General features: G+C 45.1%; 1 protein-coding gene across 1 annotated transcript in view; it reads left to right on the top strand.

Annotated features, from left to right (window-relative positions):
* The first annotated feature begins 1,567 nt into the window (after positions 1-1,567).
* PPL (periplakin) overlaps positions 1,568-26,012 on the top strand; it is a 108,297-nt gene continuing 83,852 nt past the window's right edge. Inside the window, exon 1 of the mRNA XM_058156996.1 lies at positions 1,568-1,816. Coding sequence (XP_058012979.1) covers positions 1,755-1,816 — 62 coding nt within the window. The 5' untranslated portion in view covers positions 1,568-1,754. The remainder of the gene's footprint in view (positions 1,817-26,012) is intronic.

Raw genomic sequence — 26,012 nt, forward strand, 5'->3', positions numbered from 1 at the left:
CTAAAAGGAGAAAAGTAAAAAGATCCAACCAAAAAGCAAAGGAGAAATTTCCTGACAGTGAGAACAATGAATTAATGGAACAGTTTGTCTCCTGGAATTGTAGATGCTACTATTGCTAGAGGTTTTCAAGAAGAGACCGGACAACCATTTGACCAAGGTAGTATAAAACGTCTCCTGCCTTGAGTTGGACTAGAAGACCTCAAGGGTCCCTTTCAGCCCTATGAGTCTATGTTCGATGACCAGAAACAAGGCTACCGGTATAATCTGGTGTTCTCTTGACAGCTGTTTCTCCAGAATTGGATAGGGTCTCCTGCTTGAGCAAGGGGGTGGGGCTGGACTAGAAGACCTCTGGGGCTCCCTTCCAACCCTATGATTCTATGTTCTACCACCAGAAACAGAACTGCCAGTACAATATTTATTTATTTATTTATTTATTTATTTATTTATTTATTTATTTATTTATTTATTTATTTATTTATTTATTTATTTTATACTTAACTTACTTACTTACTTATATCTTAATTTATTTATTAGTTTATCAAACATGTACAAGATAGCAGGTATAGATAGGAACATGGACATGTAGGAAGAAAATGAATACAAATCTCTTGACAGTCATTTGTCTGAAATGGTACAGGGTCGCCTGCTTGAGCAGGGGGGTGGGGGTTGGAAAGCAAAGTCAAGAAAAAACCCTATTCTAATTTAATATATATATATATATTTAAAATCAGCATGGATACGTGAATGTGTTTGAAACCTCAGGGCTACCTTCCAACCTTAGATTCTATGTTCTCCCACCAGAAACAAAGCGGACCCGTATAACTGACATTCTCTTGACAGACATTTGTCAGCAGGGTCTCCTGCTTGGACAGGCGGGGAAGGGGGGGGGCTGGACTAGGTGCCTGACCAGGTGGCTCAGCGGCTAAAGACCCTGAGCTTGTCGATCAGAAAGGGTCGGCGGTTCGACTCCCTAGTGCAGGTCACCTGCGGGAGCAAGTGGGTTGGACTAGATGAACCTCCCAGGTCCCTTCCAACTCTTAGCTCCCACCTACTAACTCGGTCGTCCTTCTTAACTCCCAAAGGGACCAGGCTCAAAACTTGGCAAAGAAGTTGTAGGTAAGTTGCCAACCGATCAGAAGAAGGAAAAGGGAAAAATTAGTTGGGTTGTTTTTTCGCCTCTCGAAGTTAGGGAAGGTGGGGGGGGGGGTTTAGGGGTAAGGGCAGAGGCAAAGGCTGCCTTGGCAGAGTTTTCTCCCCCACCCACCCATCCCAAAGTTGGCTCTTGACCCTCCCTCCGCCTCCCCTCCCCTGCCCACGTGCCCGGGTGGCACCGGTGGCCGTGGGAAGCCCCGCCAGGAACGGCCAATGCCTTAGTAACGCGCCGGAGCTGCTGTTTTCCCCGCGGAGCCCAGGCGAGGCGAAACAGGGAAACTTAGGTAAGCGCCACCTCTTCTGGGTGGGACCTGCCAGCGGCTTGGCCTGGGCGCAGCGCACCTCGGCTGCTCGCGCAGTGCCAGCCAAGGCGGACCGGAGCTCGCTTGCGCGTCCTCTGCACCGCGCCTCCCGTCGCCCGGCCGGACTTGGCCGCAAGACAAGCCCACCCACCACACCCCCTCTTTTCCCCCCCCACATCCTCCCCTTCAATCCGCTCCTCCGGCAACCCAAGTCCCGGGCAAACCTCAAACAGAACTAGCCCCGCCGGTCACTTTTGTCATTTTTGCAGCTTGCCGGCTCGTTTGCGAAGAAGCGCCACCATGCATTCGCTTTTCAAGAAAAGGAACCGAGGCAAATACAGCCCCACGGTGCAGAAGAAGAGGTGAGGAGGGGGTCTATCTCTGAGTTGGTGGGTGGGTGGGAGATGCGCGCAATCCCGCGGGCTTTGGGGTCCCCTGCTCGCTTGGGAGGTCGGCAGAAAAGGGCGCTTTCCAATATCTTTCGGTCTTTGGTTGGAGCTAATGAGACGGGAGCAAGCTGGTGGGGGGGGAAAAGAGACGCGCCCCCTCCCCAATTTTCTTTTCCCTTCTTTTTAAACGGGGCGAAGTTGGACTCAAACTTCAAGGCGACTTTATTCCCGCGCTCTAGAACCGTCCTACTCTGCGGGGCAGTTGCGCCTAATGGGACAAAGCGAAGGAAGGATAAGCCAAAAAAAAAAGCTCTCTGCACATGTTCTATCAGGCTCGGTTGCTATTTGCTTTCGGGCTCTCCTGTCCTGTGGTTTTGACTTTTGACTTTTTAGGCATTTCGAAAAAGGACATTTTTGGCAAAGGACTAAATGAAAATTCTCCTTCTGTCTGGTTTAACTGTGTTAAAAGGCTTGGCTTGTACAAATGTGGGATTGAGTCATTTAAAGAAGAAGGATTGGCTGATTGAAGTGTTGAGTGTGTTGAAATGATCTCCGGATCCTATCTGTTGGTTGATTCTGATGACCAGCTTTCATGTTGATGGCATGAAAATAACTGGATTTGCCAGACGTTCTTGTTATTGGGTTGTTCGAATGGAGTCATGGTCAGGTGTAAAGCAGGACTTCTGACTTCAAGGGCGACGCGAGCCCAGCCAGTTGGGCCTATCAATAAACTACAGTTAAACCAACCAAGGTTTAACCAACCAACCCTCAGTTGCACCTATAGCATATTTCTGGGGTGCTTGGATATTGTTGTTGGTGGCTTAGTGCTGTAAGGTGAAACCTACCAATGGGGCCTTACTCAAGAAATGATGATTAAGCAAACCGTGGTTTACAAAAGGAGCGAACCTAGACTTTACGTGCTCGAGGTTTATTTTGATGGCTATTTGGGATGTCCCCGAACTGAGCCCTGAAATTTCAGTCCTTAGAAAACTTTTTCTAAGTTTTCTTTGGGGCAACTTGAGTTAGGAGTGGTTTATGTGGAAGTGAATTCTCCTACGGTCCCTAGAGACCGGCCACCTAAGAGAAATGAGCATCGGATTTCAAGCTTTAATTTTCCTCTGCGGCATAGTTCCCTCTGCACTTGGCACATTCCAGAATTTAATCTCTCTGGGTGTGGTTCCATCACCCTCCCTCCCTCCTTCTCTCTTTCTCATCCTCTTCTCTCTGTTTTTGGCATGAGCCTCAATCTTTTCCCTGGAGTTTCTCCTTCTCCAACGAAAGAACTTGTCTTGATGCGCCCGAAATTAAAAAGACAGCAGCCCATGTAGACTTGGAAAACTAGGGTGGAATCCGGGAGGTGCCTTCCCCCCCCCAAAAAAAATAAAAATAAAAATCAGGCTATTGATCTGCCCCATCTTCCTTGATGCTGCTGGCTGGAGATGATGGGTGTTGATATTCAGAGCATCGGAGGCCACCAGCTGATGCAGAGGCGTTCCCATTTCTCTGTGTTTAAATTTGGAGAACCGTCTATTTCCAAAACAAAGATTAAGAAAGGGGGACCTGGGTGGACAGCCACACCACTGCAGTGCGAGGAAGGCGATCATTTTTATCAAGGTCTTTTCTTGCACAAACTAGCCAGGAAGAACTCCTAACCCTGGGATGGCGAACCTATGGCACACGTGCCACAGGCGGCATGTGAAGCCATATCTGTGGGCACGCAAGCGTTGCCCTAACTCAGCTCCAGTGTGCATGAGCGCAGTGGCCTGCTGATTTTCAAGCCTTCCAGACCCACCAGAAGACGGGAAATGGGCCATTTCACGCCTCCGGAGGGCCTCCAGGGTGGGAGAAGGCCATTTTCACCCTCCCCAGGCTCCAAGAAAGTCTCTAGAGCCTGAGGAGAGCGAAAAATGGGCCCACTGTGCCATTGCGTGCCAAAAGCAGGGGGAGCACGGGGGGGTTGTGCACGCATGTGCGGGGGAGAGGGGCACATTGAATTATGGGTGTGGGCATGTGCGCACGTGCCCCCCCCCCGCACTCTCCATGCTTTTGGCACGCGGCAGCAAAAAGGTTAGCCATCACTGTCCTAACCAGTTTGTCCCAAAGCTGCTTTTTCAAGTGGCAACTGGGCTTTCTGGTTTTTCTGTGAAGTCGTTTCGCTTCTCATCCCAGAAGCTTCTTCAGCTCTGAAGGAGAGGAGCTGAAGAAGCTCCTCTTGGATGAGAGGCGAAACGTCTTCAAAGAAAAACCAGAAAGCCCAGTTGCCTCTTGAAGAACAGCACCTTTGGGACAACCGTGACCTGGACGAGGTGGAGCATCTCCATAGACTCCTCGTCTCTTTGCCCATCCTCAGTTTTAGAAGAGAGCAGCCACAGGTGGCTTTCTAGATGATGCTGAAGACAGCAGGCTTCGCTGTTGGCAGGGCTGGTGGGAACTAGATTCAGCAAAACCTGAAGGGCTGCTTCGTGTTGCAAATCCACCCCACCCCCTGAAAATCAAGATATTAGCTACTCCAGCATGGGCAACCCCATCACCAGCTGTCTGCTGAAAGGAGAGAGTCATATCGGTTGGGTCATGATATCCTCTGACCCTGGTAATCGATGTGCCATTAGAAGAGAATACATGTAGCTCAGGGTTGATCTGTGGGGGTCCTTCATTAAGCTTAAAGAGCACCAAGGAGGAACCCAAGGGATGGATATTTGCAAAGTTGAACCCAACAAGGATCCATGGCGGTGGTGGGTTTCAATTTTTTTTACTACTGGTTCTGTGGGTGTGGCTTGATGGGCGTGGCATGGCTTGGTGGGTGTGGCAGGGGAAGGATATTGTAAAATCTCCATTCCCACTCTACGCCAGGGGAAGGATACTGTAAAATCTCCATTCCATCCCCATTCCAAGGGAAGGTGCCTGCAAAATCCCCATTTCCTCCTGATCCACCGGGAATTAGGAGGCAAAGAATAGATGGGGGCGGCGCCAGTCACAATTTTTACTACCGGTTCTCCGAACTACTTAAAATTTCCGCTACTGGTTCTCCAGAACTGGTCAGAACTTGCTGAAACTCACCTTTGATCCATGGACATATCTTCTAAAAACAGGGAGCCACCTGCTCCCGGCCTCTTAAAGAAAAGAGAGTTAGAAAGAAGCTCATCCAGAAGGAAGTGTCCTTGGGTATTTCTCTTTTTTAAAAAGTTTTTTTATTATTATTTATTTTTATACATCTCATTGCATGAAAGGTTAGATATCTAGGTATCATATATTTCAATTCAAATGAACATGACAATATTATTCCTAATAATTGCATTTCATTTTCATTTTTAATTTTACCGACACCTAACTTCTATCATCCTTCAGTTCTAAATCTTCCCATAATTCTTCCGTACCATTTTAATATCTGTTTCTTGATAAGTATTGCAAGAAATATGTATTTCTTGATAAGACAGAGCTCAAGAAGAAACACATTCCATTTCCTAGATTTTGTACTTAAGACCTTTTCCCTTGCAATCCATCCAACTAATACATCTTTTTTTTTTTTAATTCAAAAAAATGCTTTTCTTAGTTCGTGTTTAGGGCAGTGTTTCTCAGCCTGGGCAACTTGAAGCTGAGTGGAATTCAATTCCCAGAATTCTCCAGCCTGCAATCCCGGCTGGGGAATTCTGGAAGTTGAAGTCTACCTGGCTTCAAGTGGCCCAGGTTGAGAAACACTGGTTTTGAAGACTTGACAAGTTGTTCCATTTAACTTACGAAGCGCAACCTGTACTCTTCGATCCCTTGTCTTTTTTTGCACCCTAAGCCAATGCTCTGCCTTTTTTTTTTTTTTGCATTTTTACTACTGGTTCTCCAGAACTGGTGGGAACTGGATTTAGCAAAATCTGAAGGGCTGCTGCAATGTTGCAAATCCCATGATAGCTGTCTTCCAGTATTTGAGGGGGAGTCATAGAGGAGAATAAGGGATGCAGTGGTTCAGTGGCTAAGATGCTGAGCTGGTAGACCGAAAAATCCGTAGTCTGGTGGTTTGAATCCCCAGTGCCGCGTAATGGGGTGAGCTCCTGTTCCTTGTCCCAGCTTCTGCCAACCTAGCAGTTCGAAAGCACGTAAAAAAGGCAAGTAGAAAAAATAGGGACCACCTTTGGTGGGAAGGTAACAGCGTTCTGTGCGCCTTTGGCGTTGAGTCATGCTGGCCACATGACCATGGAGACGTCTTCGGACAGCGCTGGCTCTTTGGCTTTGAAATGGAGATGAGCACCGCCCCCTAGAGTCAGGAATGACTAGCACATATGTGTGAAGGGAACAGAGAAGAGGAGGTTAATTTATTCTCCAAAGCACCTGAGGGTAGGACAAGAAGTCATGGGTGGAATATCATTAAAGAGACATAAATTTGGCGAGCCGTATATTTCCAAAACAAGGATTAAAAAAACAGGGAGGCACCTGCTCCCGGCCTCTTAAAGAAAAGAGAGTTAGAAAGAAGCTCATCCAGAAGGAAGTGTCCTTGGGTATTTCTCTTTTTTAAAAAGTTTTTTTATTATTATTTATTTTTATGCATCTCATTGCATGAAAGGTTAGATATCTGGGTATCATACATTTCAATACAAATGAACATAACAATATTATTCCTAATAATTGCATTTCATTTTCATTTTTAATTTTACCGACACCTAACTTCTATCATCCTTCAGTTCTAAATCTTCCCATAATTCTTCCATACCATCTTAATATCTGTTTCTTGATAAGTATTGCAAGAAATATGTATTTCTTGATAAGTATTGCAAGAAATATGTATTTCTTGATAAGTATTGCAAGAAATATGTATTTCTTGATAAGTATTGCAAGAAATATGTATTTCTTGATAAGTATTGCAAGAAATATGTATTTCTTGATAAGTATTGCAAGAAATATGTATTTCTTGATAAGTATTGCAAGAAATATGTATTTCTTGATAAGTATTGCAAGAAATATGTATTTCTTGATAAGTATTGCAAGAAATATGTATTTCTTGATAAGTATTGCAAGAAATATGTATTTCTTGATAAGTATTGCAAGAAATATGTATTTCTTGATAAGTATTGCAAGAAATATGTATTTCTTGATAAGTATTGCAAGAAATATGTATTTCTTGATAAGTATTGCAAGAAATATGTATTTCTTGATAAGTATTGCAAGAAATATGTATTTCTTGATAAGTATTGCAAGAAATATGTATTTCTTGATAAGTATTGCAAGAAATATGTATTTCTTGATAAGTATTGCAAGAAATATGTATTTCTTGATAAGCCAGAGCCCAAGAAGAACCACATTCCATTTCCTAGATTTTGTACTTAAGACCTTTTCCCTTGCAATCCATCCAACTAATACATCTTTTTTTTTAATTCAAAAAATGCTTTTCTTAGTTCGTGTTTAGGGCAGTGTTTCTCAGCCTGGGCAACTTGAAGCTGAGTGGAATTCAATTCCCAGAATTCTCCAGCCTGCAATCCCGGCTGGGGAATTCTGGGAGTTGAAGTCCTCCAGGCTTAAAGTTGTCAAGGTTGGAGACCCCTGATCTAGATGATGCAGAAGTCAGCAGATTCACTGTTGACTAGGCTGCCCAGAACTGGTGGGAACTGGATTTAGCAAACTCTGAAGGGCTGCTGCAATGTTGCAAATCCCATGATAGCTGTCTTCCGGTATTTGAGAGGAAATCACAGAGAAGAGGAGATTAAAGCCCCTGAGCTTAGGAGAAGACGTAATCAGTGGTGGGATTCAAGTAATTTAATAACCGGTTCTCTGCCCTAATGATTTTTTCCAACAACCAGTTTGCCAAACTGCTCAGAAAGTTAACAACCGGTTCTCCCGAAGTGGTGCGAACTGGTTGAATCCCACCACTGGGCGTAATGGGTGGAATATCATTAAAGAGAGATCCCACCTAGAACTAAGAAGAAATTTCCGGTTAGTGAGGACAATTAATCAATAGAATAGCTTGTCTCCTGGAGTGCTTCATCACCGGAGGTTTTCAAGAAGAGGCTGGAAAACTGTTTGATGGGGCTGGTTAGTGTGTTTGACTTTCCATCTTTGTGCAAAGAAGATTTCTCGTTGCTGTCGACATATTTAGTGGCTGAGTTCCAACTTTGCTTTCTCTTTCTCCGTCAAACCTCAGAGAAAGGGCCTCTGGTGGCTCAGACTGCTAAGACAGTCTGTTATTAACACAGCTGCTTGCAATTACTGCAGGTTCAAGTCCCACCAGGCCCAAGGTTGACTCAGCCTTCCATCCTTTATAAGGTAGGTAAAATGAGGACCCAGATTGTTGGGGGCAATAAGTTGACTTTGTATATAATATACAAATGGATGAAGACTATTGCTTGACATAGTGTAAGACGCCCTGAGTCTTCGGAGAAGGGCGGGATATAAATGCAAATAACAAAAAAAACTAAAAGGAAAACTTCTGGTTTCAGTTTGATGGTTCTTTTAAGAGAACCTTCTGAATGCAGATAAAAATCTGATTCCAATAATTTTTTTTTTTGGCTTAATCGCAGGGATGATTAAAAAGTACCTGCTCTCAGATTTGATTGGGAAGTGGCTTGTTTGGTACTCTAGATGTGGCTATAGAAGAGCAGAGGTTTAGACCTGGTCTTTTCTGAGAAGAATTTGGGCCTCTTTCCAGAAGGAGGGAGGATGTTCCCAACATGAGCAAGCTTTGGCAAGCTATCATGTAGGGGATCCACAATTCCTGGATGTTCTACCACTCGGATGTTCTACCATTCCATTGGGACATAGTGACTTATTAATGCTGTACAGGGGTGGGCTTCAAAAATTCTAGCAAGGGATTCTTTGCCCGGTTGTTCGGTAGGCATGGCCATGGTGGGCATGGCCTAGTCGCTCTCCTGCATCACGACAGGGTGTGGGGTGTTTTTGCCCTCCCCGGGCTCCGGAGGCTTTCCTTGAGCTGCCAAGAGGGCAAAAACGGCCTCCCCAGGCTCTGTAGGCCCTCTTGAGGCTGGAGATGGGCCTTCCTGATTTTCCGGTAGGCCCATTTTTTGCCCTCCCCAAGCCTCCGCACGCGCCCTACACTTACATGCATCCAAAATGGGCTGCGTGGGTTCTCCTGGGAGGGGAGGGGTAGGGTGGGCAGGGCCAGCCAAGAGTGGGATTTGGGGGTTCTCTCAACTGCACAGACTCTTATCTAAAGGTTCTTGCAAACCCCCAGCAGCCCACCTCTGACGCTGTATGTGCTTATGTAAATGAATTCTTCAGAAGGCCTGTAGTGTGGATAATAAATAGGCTCTCCTGTTGTTGTTGTTGTTGTTGTTTTTTATAAAAAAGTTTTATTTTTATATTCATATCCAACAACTCATCCAATGTACAGTCATATACAATTAGTCAGGCTTGCCCAGTCACCACCCCCTCCTTTTAACTCTCTTCCCTCTTCTACCTTCTTCTACTTTCCAGACCTTCCTCCCCTTCTCTTATCTACATCCTCTCCTCCCTCCACCCTATACCTTCCTTCTCCCTCTTCTACCCCTCTTCCTTCCTCTTCTCCCTCTTCTCCCCCTCTTCTCCTCTTTCCTACCTCCTACTCTCTCCTCTTTTCTTCCTCCCCACCGTTCTAAAATGGTAGCTGGGCAGACCCGACCCTACATTAATTATATTTATACATCTTCAATAATCCCTGTACATTAACCATCACTCCACCCTCTACCCTCAATGTTTTTTTTGTTTTTTTAATGGGGTGTTCAGTTTGATCTCCTTTGGACTATGAGATCATGGCTCTTTGTCCCATTGTATACCACAATGGATGAGCAACCAAGCACTCAATGAATTGAATTACACCAAAATGTTTGGGTCTTCCTTGATTTTGAGTGGCCACTGGCCAGATTCCCTTCAACCTCTGAAGGTACATACTCCTGAGTCAAGCTTCAAAACCAAGAGTTGTTGAGATCTTGTTAGTTGACTGGAGGGCGGACTTCTAGTTCGCAGTTTTATGAGGAACAATCCCAAAAGAGAGAAAAGACAGTGGAAGATATAGAGGTTCTGAAGTTCCAATTCCTGGCCTTCCCAATCACATGACCATATATTGGATGCTTAGCAACCGGTTTACTTTTTAAACCATTTGCAGCATCTCATTCCATGTTGACAGTATTTTGCCCCCCCCAAAAAACAGCATTTGCTTCCGGTTTTCGACAACCCGTAGCAAACTACAGCATCCACTTAACAACGGCTGCAAAAACGGGTCCTAAAAATGGGGCCAGTCCTTTGGTGACTCATTTTACGATCGCCACGACTTGTGACCGTAATGGATAGACTCCGTTATGGTTGTCAATCAAGCAGCCCCTGAATTTGCTGGAATGCTGTATACAGGTAGTTCTCAACTTACAACAACAATTGTGTTGTGACTCCAGCCCCCGAACCTGGCCCCATGCCTGAAAGTGACTCCGAAAGTGAGGAGGAAGGGCCAGTCAGGCTTACCTCGGGAGCACTGATTCCTTTGGCCCGGCTCCAGGAGCCAGAACCAGACCAATCGGAGGACGTAATGAGGCCGTCATCCCCTAATTCCTCCTTTCCCCCGGCTATGCCTTCAGACCCAGCTGACAATAATAACAATCAAACTTGGATCGACCCGCGCTTCAGAAGATTAGAGAGGCGGCATCATCAAAGGAAAGGGTGGGGCAGAAGCCCCACCCCACAGGATATATAAGGAGCTTTGGGACTGCTCTCATTCCACGGGAAGCAAAAATTAGCTGAATTGTTTCAAAGAGAGCTGAAAGTCTTACTCTGAATCGTTTGTTTGAACTTTGGCAAACAGCTGCGATTTCTTTGCCAGGACTGATAAGAGCTGTGAATCCACTGGCTGAAGGCCAGCTCATGGGTCTGAAGTGGGGAAGGAGACAGAACAAATTGGGCCCAAAGATTCCAATGCTAAGCGAGAAAGCTATTAAGTGAGTTTTGCCCCCATTTTACGACCTTCCTTGCTCGAGTTGTTAAGCGAATCACTGCAGTTGTTAAGTTAGTATCCTGGTTGTTAAGTCAATCCGGCTTTCCCCATTGGACTTTGCTTGTCAGAAGGTCGCAAAAATTATGACACGACAACTGTCATAAATACAAGTTGGTTGCCAAGCGGCTGAATTTTGATCACGTGATCATGGGGATGCTACAATGGTCATAAGGGCGAAAAACAGTCACAAGTCTCTTTTTTCAGCGCCGTTGTAACTTCACTAAACAAACGGTTGTAAATTAAGACGTATCTGTAAATATTGTGCCTATTCTTTAGCGTGGATAAATTTGGGCTTTGGGAAAATAGTTTGCATGAGGATTACAGAGGCCACAGCTGTTTTCCATAATGGGATGCAGAACTGGGATAACAAACAGATAAGTACATGGCTATGGAGGTTCTCAGTCAGGCAGGTCATGGTTGTCCCAAAGGTGTGTTTTTCAAGAGGCAACTGGACTTCCTTTGTTTTTCTTTGAAGACATTTCGCTTCTCATCCAAGAAGCTTCTTCAGTTCTGACTGGCTGCTGGGGAATCTTCCAGTGGTGGGATTCAATTTTTTTTTACTACTGGTTCTGTGGGTGTGGCTTGGTGGGTGTGGTATGGCTTAGTGGGTGTGGCTTGTGGGCATGACATGGCTTGGTGGGCGTGGCAGGGGAAGGATACTGTAATGTATTACTGTAAGTTTTGGCGGGAGTTTTAGGCGGGAAGTATCTCGCTTCTGATTGGATGCAGCCTCTGGCTGAAGTGTATATAAGGAGAGGTTTTTCTCCAGAAGTTTTGCTGGGTCACACTATATTAAAGAGCTGTTGTCACTAACCTGGTCTCCTGCCTCGTCAATACCCAAACTTAACATTGGCGACGAAGGTGGGATTTCGAGGCAGAGCACCAGAACAGAGCTGAACTCACTACGAGAATCAAACCCAGCAAGGTGATAGCGAATGCAGCGATGACCGGCTACACGCCACCCACTCCGTTTGACCCTGCCCAGGAGACATGGGGAATATATATGACCCGGTTCGAAAGTTTCCTGGAGGCAAACGAGCTACAGGGAGTCTCCGACAACCGCAAACGGGCTTACTTCATAAGCCACTGTGGGTCCGCAGTCATCGCTGTCAGAAGCCTAGCAGACCAACACATACACTCCGTATCGTGGCAGACCCTTCAGACCCTCCTGAAGAATCACTACGCACCAGCCCGTCCGTCGTTCGGCCAGTACGAGTTTGGGGAGCGAGGCAACAAGAAGGCGAGTCTATCAGCGACTACATGGCAGCCCTGAGACAAGCCTCCAAGCATTGCAGTACCGCGATCTGGACGAAGAGCTGCTGGAACAACTTATACGGGGGTCAGAGACATCCGTTTGAGGAGACGGTTGCTAGCCAAGAGCAACCTGACATTGGCAAACGCTCTGGAGAAGCCAGAGCCCATGAGATGTCCAACCATGCAGCAGACACCTTACAAAGCGACTCACGCCGATGGCGGGCGCAAAGCCGAGCACAGTCCACCACGAAGAAACCTATCGTGAGTCAACCAGCGAAGAGGAGGAAGAAGTCCACTACACGGAAAATCGACAAGGAAGACCCGGAGGAATGCGGAAGTTGGGGGCGACATCAGCGCCAAAGATGTAAGTTCAGGGACGCCATTTGCGGCGGTGTGAAGGAAGGGCACCTGGCTCAAGTCTGCCGAGCACCCCAACCTTCCACGAAAATTCAAATCGGCCAATCAGAGCGGCTCTGAGTCAGAGATGCAAACCCCACATTCCGCGAATTTCAAACCAGCCAATCAGAGCGCGAGATCGGCGAGGCGACCAGCGATTGGCCAGGAAAGAAAGAGCGAAGTCAAACCGAATGACTGTTACCATAGACCACGCAGCTACCCGCATCGAAGAAAAGATCTTCACAAACCCGACAATTGAAGGCGTACCGTGCCGACTGGAAGTAGACACAGGATCAGCTATCACAATCATGTCCTGGGACACTTTTGTGAAAGCCTTGCCGACATCGCAAAGCGCAAGCTACAGAAACAACGGCCCGGGTGCAGGATTACCAGGGCAACCGCATCCCTGTTCGAGGGACAACGACCGTCGAGGTCAAGCGGGACATACGAAAAGACCCTGCCCATCACGTTAGTCGAGGAACCTTGCCAAGCTTGCTGGGGCTAGACTGGTTCCGGCGTTGGGAATGGGGTGACTGGCGTCCACGGAGCGGATGCAACCTGCAAAACGCCCTAATGGAGGAATTCGCAGGCGATTCGAGGACCGTTTAGGCAAGTACAAGGGACCCCTATCTCCTTCAATTTAGACCCCCAAATAGCTCCCATTAGGTTAAAGGCAAGGAGGGTTCCTTTTGCACTCAAACCTAAAATCGACAAAGAGTTAGATAAATTAGTCAGCCAGGGGATACTAGTGCCAGTTGACCATGCCAAATGGGAGACGCCAATCGTCACCCCTATAAAACCAGACGGGTCCATAAGAATTTGCGCTGATTACAAGGCTACCTTGAACAAAGCATTGCAAAAGAGCGCCTACCCAGTTCCAGTAGTGCAACACTTATTGCACTCACTAGGCACGGACAAGTTTTCGCCAAATTAGACTTGGCACAAGCGTACCAACAGCTACCCGTAGATGCTAGCACAGCTGAAGCCCAGACCATTGCACGGGGTGCCTTTAAGTGCACCGGTTACAGTTCGGGTGAGTGTGGCCCGGGCTATTCAAAATTTGATGGAGCGGCTCCTACAAGGGTTACCGGGAGTCGACTATTTCGATGATGTGTTGGTATCAGGGAAGATTTAAGAGAACTGGGGAGCATTAAGGAAAGTTTTGGCCATTTTAGGTCGGCAGGATTAAAAGTCAAAGCAAGCAAGTGTCAGATAGGGGTCGAATCTGTTGAATTTTGGGCTATAGAATAGACAAAAGGATTCACCCACTGAGAGCAAAGTCAAGGCGATAAAGAGCCCCAGCACCCAAAAACAAGACAGAACTCCAGGCTTTCCTGGGTCTGGTAAACTTTACGCCGTGTTTTTAAAAGACAAGGCAACCGTTGCTGAACCGCTGCATAAATTGCTTGGAAAAAACACTGCTTGGTCGTGGGGGAAGTCAGAGAATAGGGCATTTGAGGCAGTAAAAAGTTTGCTATCAAGCGATAGCCTGTTAATACAATACAACAACAGACTGCCGTTAGTATTGGTTTGTGATGCGTCCCCTATGGAGTAGGAGCTGTACTTAGCCACAGACTCCCAAACGGCACTGAAGCCCCTATAGCGTTCTATTCACGAACGATGTCCCGGCTGAGAGGAATTACAGCCAGCTAGATAGGAGGCTCTCTTAATAGTGTCAGGGGTGAAAAATTTCACGAATACGTTTTGGGAGAGACTTTGAAATTATCACTGACCACAGACCGCTATTGGGGTTACTGGCTGGCGACCGCCCAACGCCAGTAGCACTCTCACCTAGACTGACCAGATGGACTATTTTCTGGCCGCCTACTCTTACAAACTGCAGCATCGACCTGGAAAGGAGCTGGGGCATGCGGACGCATTGAGCAGATGCCCATTGCCGGGAAATCGAGGACCCTACTCCGGCACCCCGTTCTACTAATTGACTCTTGGGACTCTGGCCCAGTCACATCGCAGGAAGTGGCTCGGGCCTCCTACCGGGACATTGTTTTAAGAACTGTAATCGGTTGGGTTCAGGGATGGCCCGCTGCGGGCGACGTTTAGAGAGTTTGCAAAGAAAAGAGGGAATTGTCTGTGCAAGGGGTGCCTGCTCTGGGGGATAGGGTGGTAGTTCCAGAGAAGCTGAGAAAAAGTCCTGGAACTACTGCATGAGGGTCACCCAGGAATTGTAAGGATGAAGGGCTAGCCAGGAGCTATGTCTGGTGGCCCCTAATGGACAGGGAAATCAGTGACAGGGTTGGCGATGCCAGGTATGTCAGGAATCCAGACCACTACCACCCACGGCCCCAGTGTTGGAGTGGGAGAAACCCCAAGGCCCTTGGTCCCGCATACACATTGATTTTGCCGCCCTTCCACGGCCAAACATTTCTAATTGTGGTGGATGCATTCTCCAAATGGCTGGAGATCATCCTAATGAAATCCACAACCGCTGGAGCTGTCATTGCAGCACTAAAACACCTTTTCGCCATGCACGGGCTACCGGACACCCTCGTGTCCGATAACGGCCCACAGTTCACCGCAGCATTATTTGAAGGGTACCTGGCTGAAGAGGGCATCCGACATGCCCTCTCAGCGCCGTTCCACCCTGCGTCGAACGGCCTTGCTGAACGTTTTGTTCGGAGTGCGAAGAAGCGCTATCACAAGCGGCCCCGCGATTGGCAGGCACAGATCGACGCATTCCTAACCGTCCAACACAGGACCCCTGTGTGGCCACCGCCGCAGCCCAGCCGAGCTATTAATGGGGCGGAAGCTACGGTGCCCGCTAGACCGGCTACACCGAACTACGTGCAGGACGGGTTCAAAACAAAACCAGATAGAATCCGAGATTAAACATAGGAGACTCAGTGTGGGCACATAATTACAGCGACGGCCCAAGCTGGAAGAGGGGATAGTCATAGACAAACGGGCCCCAAATCTTATCTAGTGGAACTAGACGATGGCAGAGTTTGGAGGCGCCACATAGATCAATTAAGAAACAGATTGAGCGATAAGGCAGAATTAGGCGAGACCAGCCCTGACTATGATTTAATTAACCCCACAGCTGACTGGAGCCGAGAACAAACAGAAAGCGAGAACCAAACAGAGACTTATCTGAGTCAGGCGAGGTCCAGCGACACCCTCCGGTCCCTCTAGAGGACAGCAGGTCCGAGCCGGCAATAATCCAGGGCCGGATGGCGGGAGGAGGAGCTCAGAGGAACGAAAAGCCCCTCCGGCAAGCTCGACTCAACTCCAGAAAGTGAATTGCGCAGGTCCGGGAGAGTCAGGAGACGCCCCACGTACCTGCGGGACTACGTAGAGAAGTAATATGTAAATATTGGCAAAGTGCCTTCTGGGAGGGAAGGAGTGTAATGTATTACTGTAAGTTTTGGCGGGAGTTTTAGGCGGGAAGTATCTCGCTTCTGATTGGATGCAGCCTCTGGCTGAAGTGTATATAAGGAGAGGTTTTTCTCCAGAAGTTTTGCTGGGTCACACTATATTAAAGAGCTGTTGTCACTAACCTGGTCTCCTGCCTCGTCAATACCCAAACTTAACAGATACTATAAAATCTCCATTCCCTCCCTCCCCACTCCTGAAGGATATTGCAAAATCCCCATTTCCTCCCGATCCGCTGGGACTTGGGAGGCAGAGAATAGATGGGGGTGGGGCCAGTCAGAATTTTTGCTACCGGTTCTCCAAACTACTCAAAATTTCCGCTACCTGTTCTCCAGAACTGGTCAGAACCTGCTGAAACCCACCTCTGGAATCTTCCCACTTTATTTAAAGTAAGTTGTGCCCCCCCTTTTTTTCCCTTTCGGCCCAGCAAATAGAATAGAATAGAATAGAATTTTTTATTGGCCAAGTGTGATTGGACACACAAGGAATTTGTCTTGGTGCATATGCTCTCAGTGTAGATAAAAGAAAAGATACGTTCATCAAGGTACAACATTTACAACACAATTGATGATCAATATATCAATATAAATCATAAGGATTGCCAGCAACAAATTATAGTCATACAGTCATAAGTGGAAAGAGATTGGTGATGGGAACTATGAAACGATTAATAGTAGTGCAGATTCAGTAAATAGTCTGACAGTGTTGAGGGAATTATTTGTTTAGCAGAGTGATGGCCTTTGGGAAAAAACTGTTCTTGTGTCTAGTTGTTCTGGTGTGCAGTGCTCTATAGCATCGTTTTGAGTGTAGGAGTTGAAACAGTTTATGTCCAGGATGCAAGGGATCTACAAATATTTTCACGGTCCTCTTCTTGATTCGTGCAGTATACAGGTCCTCAATGGAAGGCAGGTTGGTAGCAATTATTTTTTCTTTTTTCTTTTTTCGCAATGAAGCGAAGAGTGAAGCAAGCAAAATACGAATTGATTTCCGTGAAAAGTTTATTCCCACAGAAATCAGGTTTCAAAGAAGTTTTGAAAACGTTTCAAAAGAAAAAAACCAGAAAGTCCACTTGCCTACTGAAAAAGCACCTTGGAGACAGCCGTGACCTGGATGACCGAGAATCTCCACAGACTTTGAGCTATGCAGTTTGGGATGAACACCCGTGGAATGGGGTGGGAGTAGGAAGGGATTTCCAGAGGAAAAATTGCAGACTATAGGAACCAGGAGCATTACTAGGGTGACCCTGAGGACAAAAATAAACCTCCACGTGGCCTCAGCGTCCCTCTAAAAGGATGCAAATGACCAGCTGTTTGCAAGGAATATAAATCCTTCCATTCCCCACCATCCTGTCAGAGCTGAAGAAGCTTCTTGGATGAGAAGCGAAACGTCTTCAGAGAAAAGCCAGAAAGTTCAGTTGCCTCTTGAAAAAAAAAAAAAGCCATCTTTGGGACGAACAGACGATATGGCCCACAGCTTGGCAAAAAATAAAATAAAAAGTGATTCAGGCACTACCTTGGGGCAGGCAGGGCTGTTTATGATATTTGCATTTCTTCAATACAAAACAGGAGATGGAAGTCAGACCAGCTGTTGTTTGCTGAAAGCTGTTTTACGGGCACTTTGTGAGGCTATCCACTGAGAAGGTTTTCAATCCTCTCCCGCAAGGAGAACATGGTTTCTTAAGTGGAAAACAACATATTTTTAAAAATGCAAACCAGTGAACTTGCAACTTATGGTTTCGACGGTGAGGATAAATTATAAAAAGAAGAGTAGCAGGATGTAATTTTGTACTTTTGTAATTGTAGCGTAAGTAGTTATAAGTCATGAATACCTCTAGGAAGGTCTATCATAACTTTGAATGGTCATTAAGCAACCTGTCATAAGTAGAGGAGTGTGTGTGTGTGTGTGTTAGTGTATGTGTGTGTATGTGTATGTGTAAGGGACGTGGTGGCTCAGTGGCTAAGATGCTGAGCTTATAGATCAGAAAGGTCGGCAGTTCAGCGGTTTGACCATCAGTTGTGTTGTGGATGTTGTGCCTTGATGAAGGTATCTTTTCTTTTATGTACACTGAGAGCATATGCACCAAGACAAATTCCTTGTGTGTCCAATCACACTTGGCCAATAAAAAATTCTATTCTATTCTATTCTATTGAATCCCTAGTGCTGCGTAACGGGGTGAGCTCCGTGACTTATCCCAGCTTCTGCCAACCTAGCAGTTCGAAAGCATGTAAAAAAAATGCAAGTAGGAAAATAGGGACCACCTTTGGTGGGAAGGTCACAGCGTTCGGTGCACCTTTGGCACTGAGTCACACTGGCCACATGACCACGGAGACGTCTTCAGACAGCGCTGGCTCTTCGGCTTCGAAACGGAGATGAGCACCGTCCCCTAGAGTCAGGAACGACTAGCATGCATGTGCCAGGGGAACCTTTACCTTTTACCTATGTGTGTGTGAATACACATACATATAAACATACATACATACAGACATATTTATGACAGGCTGCTTAATGACCGTTTGAAGTTATGATAGACCTTCCTAGAGGTATTCATGACTCGTCTTCGAACTTATGTATAACGTTTGAAGGTATGACGGCCACGCACACAAACATATACCACAGTCCAGTGGTGGGATTCAGTCAGTTCGCACCACTTCGGGAGAACCGGTTGTTAACTTTCTGAGCAGTTTGGCAAACTGGTTGTTGGAAGAAATCATTAGGGCAGAGAACCGGCTGTTAAATTACTTGAATCCCACCACTGCCACAGTCCCATGATTGCATTTTGGGTGCTTGGCAGCCACCTCACATTTACACACACACACCACGAGGCGTGTTTATTTATTCATAGAACAGCTTGATGTTTTAAATCCTCCCTTTATATACGCCCCCCCCAAAATAAAATACTTTGCAGATGATTGGGCTCTTTAGGAGAAGTTAGACATTAACTAACCCATCCTGCTTGTAACTGTCTTCTGATGGTAAAAATTGGGTTTATTTGTTTACTATCAACTGGATTGGCAAGCGAAGGGAGTTGGACATATCCGAACAGCAGTTGCTACAAACTGGTTTTGCTGTTCTTAAACAGTTGCCTTTTTTCCCCCTTCCTCCTTCCTCTGTGAATTTTGGGGAAAAAATGATTCGGTTCAAAGCCTTCCTCTATGCTAGCGTTTCTTAAATGTGTTTCCACAACTGAGTGAGGTCACCATCACCGCCTTCTATTAACTGTGCGTTACCAGCCACAATGGAAGAGATCTCCCAAGTATATGACAAGCCTAAACACTCCACGTGTTTTCCTTTATTATGTCAATCAGGTTTGTACATGTTAGGGTAGTTCTCGGTTTCTGTGTATATACAACCTGAAGTGTGAGAGCATAGTTTCTAATTTAAGAGCTGGCTGTGTTTCTTAAGAACCAACAATGAATTAAATCGTACTTTATCAAAGTAACCAACTTTTTTCCCCTAAGACTGTAGAATCTGCTGTTATTTTCTTCGGATCAATTGAGTGGTTTCTTAGTATAGCCTTTATTGTCATTGTGCATCAGTGTCATTCGCGCAGTGCGAACCACACACCAAATGCGAGGTGTGCGCACACAGTGCACACCAAAAGAAGGCATGGGGTAAGTAGAACAGTGCATGGGGGGGTGGGGGGGGGTCAGCTGTGGCGCGAGATCTTTTTTTTTAACTTTTAAAAGCATTTTTTTACAACCTATTCTGCCCGATGGTAGAAGTGCGAAAAGACACTGACCAGGGTGTGAATCATCTCTGAGTATTTTCCATACTCTGCTAAAGCAGCGCGACCTGGCGATGTCATCCAGTAATGTTAGAGGGCAACCAATGCAGGGGTGAAATGCTACCGGTTCAGGCCGGTTCGCCCGAACCGGTAGTTTAAAAAAAAGTTCCAACGATCAGCTGAGCGATGCGCGATTGTCAAAACTTTTTTTGTTTTTACTTTTTAAGCATTTTTTTACTAGTGGTTTGGGCGAATTGGTAGTAAAAAAATGCTTTAAAAAAGTAAAAAAAGACTCGGACGATCACACAGACACAGCTGTGATTGTCCGAGCCTTTTTTTTTTCTTTTTTAAAGCATTTTTTACTACCTTTTTGCCCGAACCAGTAGTAAAAATTGCTTTTAAAAAGTTTTTTAAAAGGTTCCCAAGATCACGTGCCACAGCTGATTCCCCCCCCTCGCTGTTCGACTTACCTTCCCAAGCCTCCTTTTGGTGCGTATTGCACATGCGCGGCCAGCAAACCAGTAACAAACCGGTTCAGATTTCACCACTGAACCAATGGTTTCTTGTGCCAAATGGATCACTCTCTGTAGTGCCTTCTGGTTGTGACATATCTTCGCCGATGATGTTAAACTATTTATCACTACCAACAATGCTGCTACCCTTCAAAAAGACCTTGACTTTGCGTCGGAATGGTCAAAAAATTGGCAACTCCAAATCTCAAACAACAAATGCTCTGTCTTACACATTGGCAAAAAGAATACAAGGTTGATGGACATGACTTGTAGATGACCCTCACTCTGTCAAGGACCTTGGAGTACTCATATCCAATGATCTAAGTGCCAAAGCCCATTCGAACAACATCGCCAAAAAAGCATTAAGGGTTGTAAACCTAATCTTGTGTAGCTTCTTCTCCAGTAAGATTACACTACTAACCAGAGCATACAAAACATTTGCTAGACCAATTCTTGAATACAGCTCATCTGTCTGGAACCCACACTGCATATCGGACATTAATACAATTGAGCACGTCCAGAAATATTTCACAAGAGGAGTCCTCCACTCCTCTGCTCGCAACAAAATACCGTTTGCCACTAGACTTGAAATACTGGGTTTAGAAAATTTAGAACTACGCCGCCTTTGGTATGACCTGAGCGTAGCTCATAAAATCATCTGCTACAATGTCCTTTCTGTCAATGACTACTTCAGCTTCAACCACAACAATACATGAGCACACAATAGATTCAAATTTAAAGTGAACCTCTCCAATCTCAATTGCAGAAAATATGACTTCAGTAACAGAGTTGTTAATGCCTAGAATGCACTACCAGACTCTGTGGTCTCATCCCAAAATCCCCAAAACTTTAACCTAAGACTGTCTACTGTTGACCTCATCCCATTCTTAAGAGGTCTGTAAGGGGCGTGCATAACAGCACAAGCGTGCCTACCATTCCTGTCCTAATGTTCCCTTTAATTGCATTCATTTTATGTATTCAATTTATGCTTTTACTTATCTCTCTCTCTCTCTCTCTCTCTCTGTGTGTGTGTGTGTGTGTGTGTGTAGGTCTTTGGTTGTTCGGGTTTTCTCCCGTGTAAAATTGGAAGTGTCTTGGTGATGTTTCGATGAAGTTTCATTCGTCATCTTCAGGCCTGAAGATGACGAATGAGACTTCGTCGAAACATCGGCAAGACACTTCCAATTTCACACGGGAGAAAACCCGAACAATCAAAGACCTACATGCAAACACCCGTGAAAACCTCAGAATATATATATATATATATGTGTATTGGAAGTGTCTTGGTCTCATTCGTCATCTTCAGGCTTCAGCTTGCTGGGAGTGCTTCTGCTCCCAGAAGCCTGAAGCCTGAAGATGACGAATGAGACTAAACATCGGCAAGACACTTCCAATTTTACACGGAGAAACCCAACAACCAAAGACCTATATACAAACACCCGTGAAAACCTCAGAAAACAAATATATATATATATATATATATATATATATATATATATATATATATATATATATATATATATATATATATATATATATATATATAATTTAATATGTATGACAAAATAAATAAATAAAATATGTGACAACAACACCAACCAGCTGATTGCTGAGTTTGATATTATGTATTGTGAGAGAAAGGCTTCACCAAGGTCACCCAAATGGCTTTCATGCCTAAGGCAGGACTAGAATTCACCATCTAGCTGCTGCCTTCATGGAATGTAGAATACTCGGGTTGGAAGAGGCCTTGGAGGTCTTCTAGTAACTTTCTGCTCAAGCAGGAGACCATATCATTCCAGGCAAATGGCCGTCCAGTCTCTTCTTGAAAGCCTCCAATGATGGAACACGCACAACTTCTGGAGGCAAGCCGTTCCACTAATTAATTGTTCTCTGTCGCTTGAAAGAAGGTGTGTCCTTTCTAATAAATACATTGTCGGGTCTTCCTTCCTTCCTGCCTTCCTATCTCGCAGAGGTGACACTTCATCTCAAAAATACCAAAAGGAATTTAAATCCAGGGGAAAATGACAGTTCTCTGTCGCTTGAAAGAAGGTGTGTCCTTTCTAATAAATACATTGTCGGGTCTTCCTTCCTTTCTGCCTGCCTTCCTATCTCGCAGAGGTGACACTTCATCTCAAAAATACCAAAAGGAATTTAAATCCAGGGGAAAATGACAGTTCTCTGTCGCTTGAAAGAAGGTGTGTCCTTTCTAATAAATACATTGTCGGGTCTTCCTTCCTCTTCCTCTTCTTCTTCACATTTCTTAGTGCTTAATACACATCGTGTTGCCTGGGTATTTAATTTGCTTAACAATACATACTACAATCTCTACCCCTGTTTTCCAATCACTGGTAAAAATATATTCCATGTTTGATAATGTTCTGTATCTTCTTTCTGTTTCATTTTTCATGTCAGTCTGTCCGTTTCTGCACACTCTAGTACAATGATGGCCAACCTTTTTGCCATCGCGTGCCGGGAAGGGACTTTCAAGAAGAGACTGGACTGCCATCTGTCAGAAATGGTGTAGGGTCTCCTGCTTGGGCGGGAGGTTGGACTAGATGACCTACAAGGTCCCTTCTAACACTGTAATTTCCTGCCTGCCTGCTTTCTTTCTTTCTTTCTTTCTTTCTTTCCTGCCTGCCTGCCTTCCTGCCTGCCTGCCTTCCTTCCTTCCCTCTTTCCCTCCTTCCTGCCTGCCTGCTTTCTTTCTTTCTTTCTTTCTTTCTTTCTCTCTCTCTCTCTCTCTCTCTGTGTGTGTGTGGGTCTTTGGTTGTTGGGTTTTCTCCCGTGTAAAATTGGAAGTGTCTTGGTGATGTTTCGATGAAGTTTCCATTCGTCATCTTCAGGCTTCAGCCGGCTTAGCTGGAGTGCTTGCTCCCAGAAGCGCCTGAAGCCTGAAGATGACGAATGAGACTTCGTCGAACGCCGCCAAGACACTTCCAATTTTACACGGAGAAACCCAACAACCAAAGACCTATATACAAACACCCGTGAAAACCTCAGAAAACAAATATATATATATATATATATATATATATATATATATATATATATATATATATATATATATATATATATATATATATATATATATAATTTAATATGTATTCGACAAAATAAATAAATAAAAATATGTGACAACAACTTACCAACCAGCTGATTGCTGAGTTTGATATTATGTATTGTGAGAGAAAGGCTTCACCAAGGTCACCCAAATGGCTTTCATGCCTAAGGCAGGACTAGAATTCACCATCTAGCTGCTGCCTTCATGGAATGTAGAATACTCGGGTTGGAAGAGGCCTTGGAGGTCTTCTAGTAACTTTCTGCTCAAGCAGGAGACCATATCATTCCAGGCAAATGGCCGTCCAGTCTCTTCTTGAAAGCCTCCAATGATGGAACACGCACAACTTCTGGAGGCAAGCCGTTCCACTAATTAATTGTTCTCCCTGTCAGGAAATTTCTCTTTAGTTCTAGATTAGATTTCTCCTTGATAAGCTTCCACCTGTTACTCCTGGTCCTGCCCTCAGATGCTTTGGAGAATGAATTGACTTCTTCTTTGTGACAGCTCCTCAAATATTGGAAGACTGATACAATGTCATTCCTAGTCCTTCCCTTGGTTAGACTAGACATAGTTAGTTCCTTCAATCGTTCATCATATGGAGCCTCCAGATCCCCAATCATCTTTCTGTATTATTATTGTGTTGTTGTTGTTGTTGTTGTTATTTCTTTTATTCATTAAATATGAAACTCAGTCAATTGATGTGTCACAAATACCATTGACTGGTATTATTATTATTATTATTATTATTATTATTATTATTATTATTATTATTATTATTATTATTATTATTATTATCATCATCATCATCATCATCATCATCATTCATTAAACGTGAAACTCAGTCAACTGAACATTCAAAAAGGCAGCACAAATACCACTGACTGGTGCTAATGTTTGATACAGGTTGCTGCCAGCATCCTAGGTATCAACCAAGTACCTTCTTAAGATGTATGATGTTCCAAGTAGCGCAGTTTTTTGCAGTTCTGCTGGTGTTATTGCAAGAAGCTACAAGTTGTTGATGTATCTTATAAAATTCTTGGACATGGTACCAAGTGCCCCGATGACAATGGGTATCACTGTTACATGTTTCATCCATAGCAGTATAGTTTCGATGGCCAGGTTGTGATATTTTATGATTTTTGTCTCTTCTCCTTCTCCTTCTCCTTCTCCTTCTCCTTCTCCTTCTCCTTCTCCTTCTCCTTCTTCCTCTTCCTCTTCCTCTTCCTCTTCTTCTTCTTCACATTTCTTAGTGCTTAATACACATCGTGTTGCCTGGGTATTTAATTTGCTTAACAATACATACTACAATCTCTACCCCTGTTTTCCAATCACTGGTAAAAATATATTCCATGTTTGATAATGTTCTGTATCTTCTTTCTGTTTCATTTTTCATGTCAGTCTGTCCGTTTCTGCATACTCTAGTACAATGATGGCTAACCTTTTTGCCATCGTGTGTCGGGGGGGGGGTCGCTTTCAAGAAGAGATTGGACTGCCATCTGTCCGAAATGGTGTAGGGTGTCCTACTTGGGCGGGAGGTTGGAGTAGATGACCTACAAGGTCCCTTCTAACACTGTAATTTCCTGCCTGCCTGCTTTCTTTCTTTCTTTCTTTCTTTCTTTCTTTCTTTCTTTCTTTCTTTCTTTCTTTTTTCTTTCTTTCTTTCTTTGTTTCTTTCTCTCTCTCTCTCTCTCTCTCTCTCTCTTTCTTTCCTGCTTGCCTGCCTGCCTTCCCTTCTGCCTTCCTGCCTGCCTTCCTGCTTTCCTTCCCTCCTTCCAGCCTTCCTGCCTTCTTTCCTTCCCTCTTTCCCTCCTTCCTGCCTTCCTGCCTGCCTTCCTTCCTTTCTGCCTGCCTTCCTTCCTTCCTTCCCTCCTTCCTGCCTTCCTTCCTTCCTGCCTTCCTTCCTTTTTGCCTGCCTGCCTGCCTGCCTGCCTGCCTTCCTATCTCGCAGAGGTGACACTTCATCTCAAAAATACCAAAAAAGGAATTTAAATCCAGGGGGAAAATGACAGTTCTCTGTCGCTTGAAAGAAGGTGTGTTCTTTCTAATAAATACATTGTCGGGTCTTCCCTTCCCTTCCACACTTCGAGAGTGGAATTTTCACAGTTGGCTTCGCCTCTAGCAATGGGCATATTTTTAAAAGAAAGCTGATGAAAGATCTCAAGAGTCGGATGTTTGGAGTGATGGCCTGTGTCGTTTATCCAGCTTTGGCCTCTCCCTAATCAAGGACTTCCCTGACAGGAAGTGTAGGCAGTCACCCTACTTTTTTTGGTGTTTTTTTTGTACAAAATTCAAGTCGTAAATAATCGTCTTGCAAGAAAGCTGTAATTGAAATTGGGCTGAACCCCTTCCACCTTGCTGAATGCAAGAGAAGCTGCTCCTCTCCAAGCTGGATCTTCAGAAAAATGAAGAGAAACCTGCTTGGGATAACTGGAGGGGCGCCAAATTTAATTTCTCAACCATGGCTTGGGGCAGGATCCACGGAAACCTTCCAGATGATGATTAGTTTGCCTAGCACACCATGGAGGAAAATAGGGTGGGACCTGCAATGCGATGTGCATTTACAGCAAAGAAGCTTATTTTTTTTTGAACACCGGAAGGATTTGTCCACTGTCTTCAATTTGGGATAATCCTGCTAGGGATGAACTGCTACTCCAACTGTCCACAAAGGATGATGGGAGTTGTAGTTTAGCAACAGATAGAATATGTAGGCCAGGGGTGTCAAACTCAAGGCCCGGGGGCCCACGGGGTGCTTAGATTTGGCCCGCAGGGCCACCTTGGAAAAAGCGAAGGCACCAGCCCATGGTACCTTTGCCAGTGAAAACGCAGCCCTCCCAAGCTCCGGTTTTGGTGGCAGAGGGTTGCAGGAGGCCATCACAGCCGAA

The sequence above is a fragment of the Ahaetulla prasina genome, chromosome 14, assembly GCF_028640845.1.
Source record: "Ahaetulla prasina isolate Xishuangbanna chromosome 14, ASM2864084v1, whole genome shotgun sequence".
Lineage (NCBI taxonomy): Eukaryota > Metazoa > Chordata > Lepidosauria > Squamata > Colubridae > Ahaetulla > Ahaetulla prasina.